The sequence below is a fragment of the Trematomus bernacchii genome, unplaced genomic scaffold (genome assembly GCF_902827165.1).
Source record: "Trematomus bernacchii unplaced genomic scaffold, fTreBer1.1, whole genome shotgun sequence".
In the NCBI taxonomy this organism is placed as follows: Eukaryota; Metazoa; Chordata; class Actinopteri; order Perciformes; family Nototheniidae; genus Trematomus; species Trematomus bernacchii.
Window position 1 is genome coordinate 1,166,640 of NW_022987876.1, and position 13,333 is coordinate 1,179,972.

The 13,333-nt window shown below is 40.6% G+C and overlaps 1 protein-coding gene across 1 annotated transcript; it reads right to left on the reverse strand.

The window, feature by feature from the left end:
- Positions 1-2,541: 2,541 nt before the first annotated feature.
- Positions 2,542-12,768, reverse strand: rbmx2 (RNA binding motif protein X-linked 2). Its single transcript, XM_034114061.1, has 6 exons — positions 12,693-12,768; positions 10,107-10,222; positions 6,336-6,387; positions 6,126-6,255; positions 4,676-4,874; positions 2,542-3,490 (listed from the first exon to the last, which is right to left on the reverse strand). Exons 1-6 carry the CDS (start codon positions 12,695-12,697, stop codon positions 2,874-2,876), a joined length of 1,119 nt encoding a protein of 372 aa, XP_033969952.1. The 5' UTR covers positions 12,698-12,768; the 3' UTR covers positions 2,542-2,873.
- Between the last annotated feature and the right edge of the window lie 565 nt (positions 12,769-13,333).

Below are 13,333 nucleotides of genomic sequence, written 5' to 3' on the forward strand. Positions count from 1 at the left end.
AACACACAAGGGGACAGGTAATAACCGGAAAAGCATGACATGGGACCTTTAACGCTTTATACCCCAAATCAGCACTTTTGAAACAGGAAGTGAAATAGAGGGATATGAGGCATGGCTAGAATGGGTGATCTGTTTGGTATGTTGAGCAAAACACTTCATAGACATGTTTTTTTATATATTTGTATATATCTGAGACCTATGCTATTGCCTAAAAATAGTATGATAGGTGACCTTTAAATATTAATCATTTAAAACCTGATTCATAAAAACACCACAGCTGAAGACGTTTTTTTTCTTTTATTACAAAAACTGAAAGAATACAACATTTAACTTGAATTGTGTGACTGAAGCTGAGAGGATATCAGTAATGTTATCCGGGTGTAATGCACACTGCAGCCTCTAGAGGAAGACATTCTTCCACAAGTAACAACATGAAGAAACACTAAAAAACTACAGAATCCTGGAGAGTCAAATGAGAATTACAATTATTTTCTCTCCCGTGTTTATGCTATAAAAACAGCACAACAAATGAAACCGACAGGATAATTGTATTAAATTCTTTAAAAAATGCAATCTGTGAAACAAATGCCAGGGTGATATTTAAAGTTTTCCACCTGGACATTCTGGTGTAGTGCTGCACTACAGCCCCTTGTGGCTGTATTGAGTATTGCTGCACTTCAGCCCCTTGTGGCTGTATTGAGTATTGCTGCACTTCAGCCCCTTGTGGCTGTATTGAGTATTGCTGCACTTCAGCCCCTTGTGGCTGTATTGAGTATTACAACAACAACCTAACAAAAACGAATCACACCGATTTTTCAAACATTACTTTTTGTTTTTGTAATTTACAGATTTAATTTAAAAAAAATAGTTTACAGATGAAATTAAAAAAAATATATATATATTTTTCCCAAACTTTTTCAAAGATGACTTTTTTTTGGATAAATAAAAAAAGATAATCTTGAACATAATAATAAACAAAACAATTTTACATCCAAAACTTTCTAATATTCCTTTTATAAAATATGATATGTCCAGGTTTAAACTGCTATCCTCATTAAGCTGCATTAAAGGAATTTAGTTTCACTGTTCATTAATCTGCCGAGTAGTTTCTCCAATAATCTGTTTGGTTAATAAAATGTTGTGACTTTAAACTTTGATTGGGATGTTTTTGATAGTTCCTGTTGAGTTGGCAGTCTGTTCTGGTCTAAAAGAAGAACCAATGATTCATGTATCTAGAAAATATTTACGGTGTTTTCAGTTTGATTCTATTCTCTTTTGTTAAAATGATTGATAGATAGAATGGGAGGGATGAAACTCTCTTTAATAGTCACACATGCAGAGCACACAGTGACATGTGTTCTCTGCTTTTAACCCATCCTAGCACCAGGAGTCTAGCACCAGGAGTCTAGCACCAGGAGCAGTGGGCAGCTAGTGTACAGCGCCCAGGGAGCAATGGGAGTGAGGGGTTGTCCGGTGCCTTGCTCAAGGGCACCACGGCAGGGCAGGAGGTGAACTGGGACCTCTCCAAGTAGCAGTCCACACTCCATATTTAGGTCTGGTCGGGGACTTGAACCGCCGACCCTACAGCTCACAGTTCAAGCCCCTACTGACTGAGCCACTGCCGGATCAGACTGTACCAAAATAAAAAGGCTTAGAAACCCCTGCATATTGTTGGTGTTTTGCGGCACATCATAAACATGTCATTCCCTTGTTTTAGGGCCGCTGACTGCTGGATGTCACTCAAACTTACATTTGAATGAAAAATATTTTTAAACTCTGTGTGTTTGTCCCGGTTTGTTCCCAGTGAAGGACTCCAGCACACAATAGGCGCCTTCACACCAAGTACTTTTCTCAGGAATAGTTCCTGGAACTCTTTATTTCCTGGAACTCTTAATTCCTGAACTTTCTAGTAGATTGCGTTCACACCGGAATAAGTCCCTGAGGATTACGCAAATGAAGCCGCTGACGTCACTTCTTCTTCTTCTGCTTTGGGTTTACTGGTAGGCCGCAAACAACTTCACGGCGTAAATCGCCAGAAGCGCCGACACCTCATCACTCCACCGCTCTCATGTTTTATTTTGTGTTGCCATAAGTTAGTCTCTCTCCGTTGGTGCGCTGGGCTAATGCTAATGCTAATAATGCGAGCAAATAAAATGGCGGCTTCACAAAACTTTTCTGAGTTTTACGGGGCGTGGTTTGCAATTCGCCCAGCCAATCAGAAATTGGAACCTTTTTCTCCCCAGGAAAGTACCACCTCTCTAGCAGGGACTGAAAAGGGGGGAAAAGGTTCGCATGAACTAGGTTCTAGTTCCAGATCTTTTTGGTGTGAACGCAAAATCCCAGGAACTATCGGAACTATTCCTGGGAAAAGTACTCCGGTGTGAAAGCGCCTAATGAGGTATTAACCACCAAAAAGTGTGTTTCTCCAACAGTTTAAGTCTCTGAACACCTTTAAAATAAGTCAAATTCAGAAGGTTAAAATCATTGTTTCAATGGTTTGTAGTGGAATAACTTTCTGGAAAATAAGTCATTTAAATGCCAAACATTTCCCATTTTTTTATTTTAGGTAGCAGCAAAACCTTTAATAGCAACACCATTTTCGATGCTAATTAACATTTAAATCTGGCTCTTGAGCGCTCTGAAGTGAAGTCTACTTCTTGCGCCAAATCCATCCATCAAATTCAATCAATTTTCGTTTGAATATCGTTGGAGAAATTTACAAAATTAATATTTGCAAAAAAATAAAGAAATCACATGTTTTCACATTTGTTTCAAACATGATCTGAAGTCATAAACACAGGAGAAAAAATTACAATAATAAGATTTTTTTATTTTTGCCCCTCCAGGCTTCCCTACTTTTCTCCATCTCCACTTCAGTGTTTACGTCTATCCTCTCTTCTTCTCTCGTTCTCTCTCTCCCTGTCTCCCTCTCTTCTTCTCTCATTTTCCCTGTCTCCCTGTCTCTCGCCCTCTCTCTCTCTCTCGCCCTCCCTCCTCCTATCTCCCTCCCTCTCTCTCTCTGTTTCTCTTCTTCTGTCGTTTTCTCGGTCGCAGTCAAACTCCCTTTTCATCTTGTGGTCTCTCTCGCCCTCCCTCCTCCTGTCTCCCTCTCTTTCTCCCTCTCTTTTTCTCTCGCCCTCCCCCCTTCTCTCTCTCTCGCCCTCTCCCCTTCTCTCTCTCTCGCCCTCTCTCTCCCTCTCTCCCTCTCTTTTTCTCTCGCCCTCCCCCCTTCTCTCGCCCTCCCTCTCACCCTCTCTCTTTCTCTCGCCCTCCCTCTCTCTCTCGCCCTCTCTCTTTCTCTCGCCCTCCCTCTCTCTCTGGTTGTATTTCTCGTAGGCGGCGTCCTCTCTCTCTTCTTTGACTCTGATGGCGGCGGGAGGAGGTGAGGAAGACGAAGAGGAAGAGGAAGAGGGGGAGAGCCTCTTCTTCTTCTCTTTCTTCTCCTTTTTCTCCTTCTTCTCTTTCTTCTTCTTCTTCTTCTCTTTCTTTTCTGGAAAGCAGAGATATGAAAATCAATCCCGAGAAATTAGTCAGCATTATGAGTTTCAAGCCCTGACATTTGAGAGCATTAGGAGACATAAAACTCAGAAATTAGTCAGCATTATGAGTCTGAAAACCCTCAAATTAGTCAGCGTTAGGAGACATTACATTTAGAAAAGAGTCAGGATTATGAGTCCTTAAAACCTAGAAATGAGTCAGCATTATGAGTCCTTAATCCCTGAAATGAGTCCTGATACTTAGAAATGAGTCAGCAATATAAGTCTGAAAATGCTCAAAATGAGTCAGCATTAGGAGACATAAAACGTAGCAATGAGTCAGCATTATGAGTCCTTAAAATCTAGAAATTAGTCAGCAATATAAGTCTGAAAGCCCTAAAATGTGTCAGCATAGGAGACTTAAAACCTAGAAATTAGTCAGCGTTAGGAGACATAAAACGTAGCAATGAGTCAGCATAATGAGTCCAGAAACCTAGAAATGAGTCAGCAATATAAGTCTGAAAACCCTCAAATTAATCAGCATTATGGGTATTAAGCCCTGAAATGAGTCAGCACTGGGAGACTTAAAACCTGTAAATGAGTCAGCATTATGAGTCCTAATACTTAGAAATGAGTCGGCAATATAAGTCTGAAAACCCTATGCATTAGGAGACATAAAACGTAGAAATTAGTCAACATTATGAGTCCCGAAACCTAGAAATGAGTCAGCAATATAAGTCCTGAAAACCTTAAGATGAGTCTGCATAATATGTCCAGAAACCTAGAAATGAGTCAACAATATAAGTCTGAAAACATACAATTTGTCAGCATTAGGAGACTTAAAACTCAGAAATTAGTCAGCATTATGAGTCCTTAATTCCTAAAATGAGTCAGCATTATGAGTCCATAAAACCTTAAGATGAGTCAGCATTATGAGTCCATAAAACCTTAAGATGAGTCAGCATTATGAGTCCATAAAACCTAGAAATGTGTCAGCATTATGAGTCCTTAAACCCTGAAATTAGTCAGCATTATGAGTCCATAAAACCTTAAGATGAGTCAGCATTATGAGTCCTTAATTCCTAAAATGAGTCAGCATTAAACACCAGGGAGATGCTAACTTCAGGTTTCACTACAGAAATACGTCGCCCCTGCTCATACTTCCTGTTTCAGGGTCAACAGGAAGTGACCTCACTGACCTTTCTTAGCCTTCTTCACGGGGATGTGGTACTGCTCCTCTTCCTCTTCCTCTGAAGAAGAGGAGGGGGGGGGAACCTCCACTAATTTGGGCGCGCAGCCTTGCTCCCTCAGGCTCTTGGTGATGTCGTCCATGTCCTCCGAGTCTTTGGGGGGGCGGTAGTCTTTCACGTGGTCGACGCGGATCGTACGCCCTTTGATCTGAAACACAACGTTTGAGTTAACACACAATCTACTGTCAGACGGGAAAAGTGAGGAAGAACCGAGTGATTCACAGAGTTTTTACTTTGTTCAGAAAGTTTTGAAGTTTTTTTTAGAATTTGGACTTTCTGAGAATTGTAACTTTTTCTCCGAATTTTGAGTTTATTTCGCAATTATGACTTTCTCAGAATCTTTTTTTTTTTTTACTATATTTTAGAATTTAAAAAAAATCAGAATTGTAACTTTTTCTCAGAATTTTAACTTTTAACTATTTTTTTTACTTTCTCAGAATTTTGACTTTTTTTTCTAAATGTTGACTTTCTTTTAAAATGTGATTTTTTTCAGAATTTTGACTTTATTTTGGAATGTTGACTTTCTCAAAATGTTCTGTGACTTTCTCTACTTAGAATTTTGAGTTTATTTCGGAATTATGACATTCTCAGAACCTTTTTATTTTTTTGACATTCTTTTAGAATCTGATTATTTTCATAATTGTAACTTTTTGTCAGAATTTTTACTTTTAATAATTTGTTAGACTTTCTCAGAATTTTGACTTTTCTACAAAATGTTTTACGCACATACGGGTTCTTCTGTCAGAGCAGAAGAACCCGTATGTGCGCTCACAGAGCTGGCGCCCCTTAAGCCCCGCCCCCCCACTCTCGGCTCGTATTTAGTCTCCTGATTTTAAATGGGAATTCAATCATTTGAGTGTTCCCAAAGCCCCGGTGTTCTGCAGTTTGTGTGGGCCTACTGTACTGTTGCACAGTTTATACTGTAACTATGTCCAGGACAAGGTATTTGGAAGTTTTGGAAGATTCATAGCTAACCACACTGAAGATTATGGATTATCTCATATTTTTAAGCCTCAATTTGTCTTTCCCCCCCCCCTCTAACATCACCAGAAGTCATCATTTAAGGGGTCATTTCTCAAAATGTTCTTCCGGGGGAGCATCCCCCGGGACCCCCCTAGTATGGTTTGGTCACCATTTCCATAGCCCCACCAAAAATATTTTCCACCAGCCGCCACTGGGGAAAAGTCTTTTTGGGCCGGGTGACGTCACGGACTGATACGGAAGTTGTAGTACCACCGTTTGGCCACAACGAATATTGGGCACAGAGTCCGGCGCACGTCCTGGGGGCTTGGTTTGACCCTTTGCAGACCATTTACATGCACTAAAGCCTATAGAACTACAGGAGAGCAGAACACCACAGAAGAAGAACAGGGCCGCTCTTTAAAAGACGTTTCTTCACCTTGATGCCGTTGAAGTTGTCCACAGCGAGGATGGTGCTCCTCTGGTCCTCGAAGCAGATGAAGCAGAAACCTTTGGACTTCCCCGTCTTCTGGTCCCGAACCAGATTAATGTTCACGATCTCTCCGTACCTGAGACACACGGGTGAACTCTATTCATTTATATCAACTAAACAACCTTAACGTTTGAATAAAGTTTTCTCTGAACGTACTGAGAGAAGACGCAGATGATGTCTCCTTCGGTCAGCTCGTAGGGAAATCCTCCTGAAGGAAACAAAAGATTATTTTGAAAAATGTTAAAAATGGAAATTAATTACGGATGCACTTATTTTTATTGGCCTATTTATTTAATTAATTTTTTTTGCATTAAAAACAGATTTTTGTCTTAAAAAAAGACAAAATAATATAGAAATAAATTAATATATAAATTAATAAAAACAGATAAAAAACCACTTTTTCAAAATTAATTAAAAAAAAAGAATAGAATAAAATAATAATCAACAGTTCCTATATTTTATAAATATATAATACAAATGAAGCTCAGCGCAAGTTCAACCAGGAAGACCGTCTTTACTCATTCATTTACCATGCTATGTTACTACTCTAAATAAATAAATCTTACTACTTTAAATAAAAGCATGGATGCAAACAAACTATCTCCAACTGAACATCATCATCGGCCCCCCATCCCGTACCAAAGCCATCCAGAATTCCAACTTCACCATTGACAGCAATACTCTATCCCCCCCCCTCACATCCGCAACCTCGGAGTCATCGTCGACAGTCAGCTCAAATTCAGTCACCACATCAATCACATCACCAGAGGCCTGTACTACGAAGCCGGATTTTCCTAACCTGGATATGTTGGAGTTAGCCGGTTGGCCCAATCCAAAACATACGCGCTCTGGCTAAACTGTACTACGACGCTGGTTATCAAGTGGATCGCTCAAGCCAGCCGTGTCCTATCTAGTTAGGTGCGCGTTCACATGAAAGGGGTGGTATTTGGAGCATTCGACCAATCTCAAACACGGACAAGCGTACTGACAGCGCAGCGTCATACTTCCTGAATGAAAAGTGAACTTTAATATTAGTCAAATATGAAGAAGTTCAACTTTAAACATCCATGACTTAAACACTTTATCCAGGATAAAAGCCACATAGCTGCATACAGCTGGTAAAAGAAAAAGCGTTTGAGTGCGTACATTAACAGGTTTATGATATCACTGCCCCGTCCAAGACACGATCTGACTTTAATTACATTTGACTCGAGTGTTTCGTCAACTTAATGTGCTGCTTAAAATAATACTTCTGCATACAGTATGTGACACTGTGAGTGTTGCACGGCCAGATACGGCTCAAGAATCTGACTCAAATAAGGAAATATATGATACATTATGATGTGATATGATATGAATGATAATGGGACACATCAACGTCTGCGCTCACAGTGCCGTGGACTGTACTTAATGTTACTCTGATCCGGTTACTTATGTTGTGGCAGATATTTAAGTAAGCTTTCTTAACGCTAATATTATAATAGTCAGATTGCTCTGAAGATGGGAGGGGATATTCTATTAATTTTCACGTTCACACAGTCAGTTGATTTTTGCCGGCCGTCTTTCCTGCAACGGCAGTTTTTCTGTATTTCCTCTATCCTGTAATATGACTTGATAGCTTTAAACTCCGCACACTGAGCTCTGATTGGTCAGCAGGCGGTGCTTTCACTGAGTTGATCTCTTAGCCTGCAACGTAACCTCCTCCCGAGGAGGTTAGCCGCTCAGCATAAGTTACCATGGAGATCTAGCCCGCTAAAAAGAGAACCAGCGTCGTAGGACCGGAAAGCCCGAGTTTTCCCTGAAGTCAGCCGGCTAAGCGAAAATCCGGCTTCGTAGTACAGGCCTCTGGACTGCCTTTTTCCACCTCAAAAACATTGCCCGTCTCCGCCCATCACTCCGCCCATCACTCTCCTCCTCTGCTGCTGAAACCCTGATCCATGCATCCATCACATCACGACTCCACTACTGCAATAGCATCCTCTAGGGCAGGGGTTTTCAAAGTGTGGGAAGGTGAGCCTCCCCTCAGAGAACATAAGAACAGCCGCGCCCCCCCTCCCAATTATTATTGCTATTATTATTATTATTGTTGTTGTTGCTATAATGCAGGGGTATGCAATTGCATTTCAAAGAGGTCCAGTACGAGAACATGTCATTAAATGCTCTGTTTTCGCTGTCTACCTTTCTCTTTTTTGAGCACGCCATTTGAAATGACTCCGACTGTTTCTCTCTTCTTGTCTCGTCTCTGTGTTTGAATCTATCGTGCTGCTGAGTCTTCTCTGATGTTACACTGCAACCTGCCTGTGAGACATAGTCCAAGCACACACTCTGTCTGTCCAACACATGTCCTGCAACACACATGCTGCAGCTGCCCAGCTGCTCACTGTTTGTAAAAGTAAATAAATAGTATTTTCATTTCAATAATGTACTTTCTATACCCTGCTTCATAAACAATACCGACATCCCTGTGCTCCTCCGAGTCTGGGGGTCCGGGTATGTGAGGACAGCGCTCGAGGACACAAGACAGGGAGGCTGCTTTACGTCATAAAGGAAAATGGCGTCAATACTTAACAACATAGGACTCAAACGCTCAATAACCTTCATTACATGTTAAAGAAAGAACATAAGAAAGTTTGGACAAGATTAGGCTGTTAAACGGGCAGCGGATCCGCTGTGTGTAGTAAGAGAGAGAGAGAGAGAGAGAGAGAGAGAGATGAGAGAGAGAGAGAGAGAGAGATAGAGCAGAGATGTCAAGAGAGGCACGAGAGATAGAGAAGAGAGAGAGAGAAGGAGAGAGAGAGAGACGGCAGGGAAGCAACTTAGATTGCAGTGCGCTCGCTAATGATTCTCTAGACGAGTGAGAGCATACGAGCTGAGAAGAGCAGAGACAGAGACAGAGCTGTGGTCCGCGGGGCTCCGCCTCCTGTCCTCACAACACTTATTATTCCCGGGACCGGACAATTGTTATTTGTTCCTACTCGGAACCGAGTTTCCCAACCCTGCCACTGTGCTGCACGTCCCGCCCCGTCTAACAGAAAGCGGCGAGATGCATTTCCTTAGGAATCGACAAGCAAAACCGAAACTAACATGTGTGGGCGAAAAACGCCACTTGTCCGTCGGACACGTCAATGGAAAGATGTACATTTGTCCGATATTATAAATAACACGTCCCGGACGATCGGATGTGTGCTTTTTCGCACACTGCGCCTCCCTGAAGCTCTCTGGCTCCCCCCAAGGGAGGCGCGCCTCACACTTTGAAAACCGCTGCTCTACGGCATCCCATCCAACCTCCTCAATAAACTCCAACATATCCAGAACTCTGCTGCCCGCCTCCTCACCCACACCCACTCCCGAGACCACATCACTCCCGTCCTCCAGAACCTCCACTGGCTCCCCGTCCGTCAAATAATCCACTTCAAAGTCCTCCTGATTACTCACAAAGCCCTCAACAATCAGCCCCCCCCCCCCCCCCTCCCCCCCCCCCACAGACCTGCTGCACCACCACACCCCTTCCCCCTACCCTCACAGACCTGCTGCACCACCACACCCCTTCCCCCTACCTCACAGACCTGCTGCACCACCACACCCCTTCCCCCTACCTCACAGACCTGCTGCACCACCACACCCCTTCCCCCTGCCTCACAGACCTGCTGCACCACCACACCCCTTCCCGCTGCCCCCGCTCATCAGAATCATCACTTCAATTAATGCTTATATCTTAATTGTATTTACCTACGAACACGAATGTCCTTGTAAAGTCAAAATAAGAATAAATACAAATAAGAATCTACAAAGTTAATGAAATAAAGGAATGAATTACAATTAAAAATCTCACTTTACGCCAGAAATCATCCACGTTTGTGTCAGGTTTCTGAGGGTTAAAGTCACAATTATCGCTTAAATTAATGCTTATTTCTTAATGGTATTTACCCACGAACACCCAGGCGCTGTCCTTGTACTCCGTGTGCCACGACACCGACTCGTTGACCCCGAGACTCGCCTCGCGGTCGTTCAGCTCGTTGATCAGCTTCACCTTCGTCAGAGGACTGAAGACACAGGAGGGTTTTATCTCTGAGTAAAGTTCACATTAACATCAGGTTTAATATGTGCAATATAATATATACCTGGCTGCTAAATCCTCAGAACTGGTACAGGACGTGTATTTTGTAAATTGTGTAATTCTTATAATTGTTGTATGTTTAATATTGTTTGTATGCATGCTTCTTAGTTAACATGAAGCTGCTCTTTTCTGCTGTAACAATGTACATTTCCCCTCTGGGGGACGAATAAAGGGATTCTGATTCTGAAGTATCTGTATTTGAAATGAAATATCTGCCATTTATTGCATGACATATTAAAAAAGTTAGATTTAAATCTGACTTCTGAAGGCAGGTTGAATCACAAGCTAGATGTATTTCATTAGAAGATGATCAGTATGAATGAACAAAGCATATGCAGTAATATGCCATTTCATGTTCCAACAATAAATCAATTCATGTGTTTATTTAATGCTGTTTTAACATTATTTTCTTATTGTATTACTTTTATGCATTTCTTCTTTATAATTAAACTAGGGGAAAGTGCAAAGGGGGATGTAATTCATGATATAATGAAGGTTTCTCATTTCATCAAATCCCCCTCCTCGACTCCTCGGTCCTCCGGTAGTGACCCGGAAATGAATTTTAGCGCGCCATGTTGAAGGACATCTCATTTCTCTAAATGCACATCGAGGACCGAGCATCGAGCGTCGAGGAGGCTCTCTGGAGGAGCTCTAACCGAGGAGACACTGATGGGTCCTCCACGGTCCTTCACGGCTCCTTCGTGGATGCATTTCCGGGAACAGAGATGTTTCAAAGAGTCGTGACGAACGGCCGGACTGATCTCAGCCAATGACAGCTCTGCATGCATCCCCTGGATATTATTTTATTAACTGCTTTCATCGCGACGCAATGTTTACAGTGAGAACAGCTGTGAGGTCCGTGCAGAAAGCAGAGCAGTGTGTAAAATATATATCACTCAGTATAACAGGCCTACTCTCTTTATTTGCTTTAGTTTAGTAGATATCTACAAACAAAGTCGAAATTTTTACTAAAACCATTTAGTGCTTCACAAAATAAAATACACAACAGCTGTAGCCTGATGATATGCTTTAGGAGCTGTAGGTGTGTGTGGTACAGTGTGTAGGTGCGTGTGGTACAGTGTGTAGGTGGTACAGTGTGTAGGTGCATGTGGTACAGTGTGTAGGTGTGTGTTACGTGTGTGTGTGTGCGCGCGCGCGTGTGGTGCAGTGTGTAGGTGTGTGTTACATGTGTAGGTGTGTGTGTGTGTGTGTGTGGTACAGTGTGTAGGTGGTACAGTGTGTAGGTGCATGTGGTACAGTGTGTAGGTGTGTGTTACGTGTGTGTGTGTGTGCGCGCGTGCGGTACAGTGTGTAGGTGTGTGTTACATGTGTAGGTGTGTGTGTGTGTGTGTGTGTGGTACAGTGTGTAGGTGTGTGTGGTGTGTGTCTGTGTTTGTGTCTGTGTGTGTGTGTGTGTGGTGACAGGTAAATAAAACGTTTGCCCCGTCATTTCAAGTGAATGATGATGAAGCTTCACAGGAAAACTCCTCACCAGACTTCATTAAAAAACAAAACAATTGTACGTTTCACTATTAACTGATAAACTACACGTGTATGTGATACAATCATAATGCACAGTGCAAGGTTATTATCAACAGATGTATAAAATGTAGTTAGAATATATCCTGAATCCGGGAAATCAAGAGAAACTTAAACAACAACAATCAAAAACAAATCCTCCTGCAGTACAACTAACCATTCTGCGCCATAACAAAAAGCACAAAACACAATAAAACTCAAATAGTATTGACTAAATAACTGTTTTATTTACGCCGAATTATTACTACACTAGTAAATATTTAATATAAGTTAACAATGTGTGTTTAAAAGTGTGTTTAAAGGCAACAAAATAAAGGAATTCGTTAATTTATGGGATTTTCTAACGGGGTTCGGTAAAGGTAATCAACATAATGACAAATTAATTATGCACAGTGCAAGGTTATTATCAAATACTGGATAAAATGTAGTTAGGATCTTCTCCTCAAGTCGGGAAATCAATATAAACTAAACTAAACAACAACAAACAACAACAAATCCTCCTGCACCAAACCAACCATTCTGCGCCATAACAAAAGACACAAAAAGGCACAAAACTCAGATATTATTGACTAAATAGGTGTTTTATTGACGCCGAATTAATGAAATGCCTCTATATATTTATTATAAGTACATATATTGTGTTGAAAGTGTGTTTAAAGCCAACAAATAAGGAAAATTGTTAAATTATGAGTTTTTTTCACGGGGTTCGGCATCGCATCTTAAACGTATGACGATACCTAAGTTATGATATTGTTATTGATATTAGTGAGCAAACATTAGAGGAATAAAACACCATATTAACGCAGAACAGAAGAGATAATAAGATATATATAGTATTTAAATGTTAAAAGACTTACTTCATGTTGAATGGGAGGAAAACAAACGCTGCGATGCTGGTAATTCTCTCAGAGACACTTCCGGGTTAATTTCCGCTACTGCTGCCACCTACTGGTTGGAAGACTGAACTACAAGCTGCGGTAAAAAATTTGTAATAATTCATTTAAAATATGATAATAATTATGGTAGTAATAACAAAAATGATGATAGTAAAAACAACAAATGAAATAATAATAATATTAAAAAACCTGACTGAAAAATGTATAATAATAATAATGCAAAAAAGACAATAATATAATTAAAAAACATTTTAAAAAAATTAAAAATAGTGATAGAACTATAATAATACACATATCGTGTACATCATATAATAATAGTAAAAAGTAACAAAAAAACAATTAAAATGAATATAACTGTTTTTGTTTTTTTTTTTTTAACATATTTTATGGTTTGTGAGCTGGGTGTGATTTTTGCATTTTATTGATTTATTTATTGATTTCTCTTGCATATCAATTGACCTAAATATGTCAAATAAAGCAGTACCATTCTTATCACACACTCCATACTAATAGTAATAATACAAATAATAATAATAATAGAGCAACTACTAATATATTAGCCAGAAAACAATCACAAGATAATCCAAAACATGATAAAATAA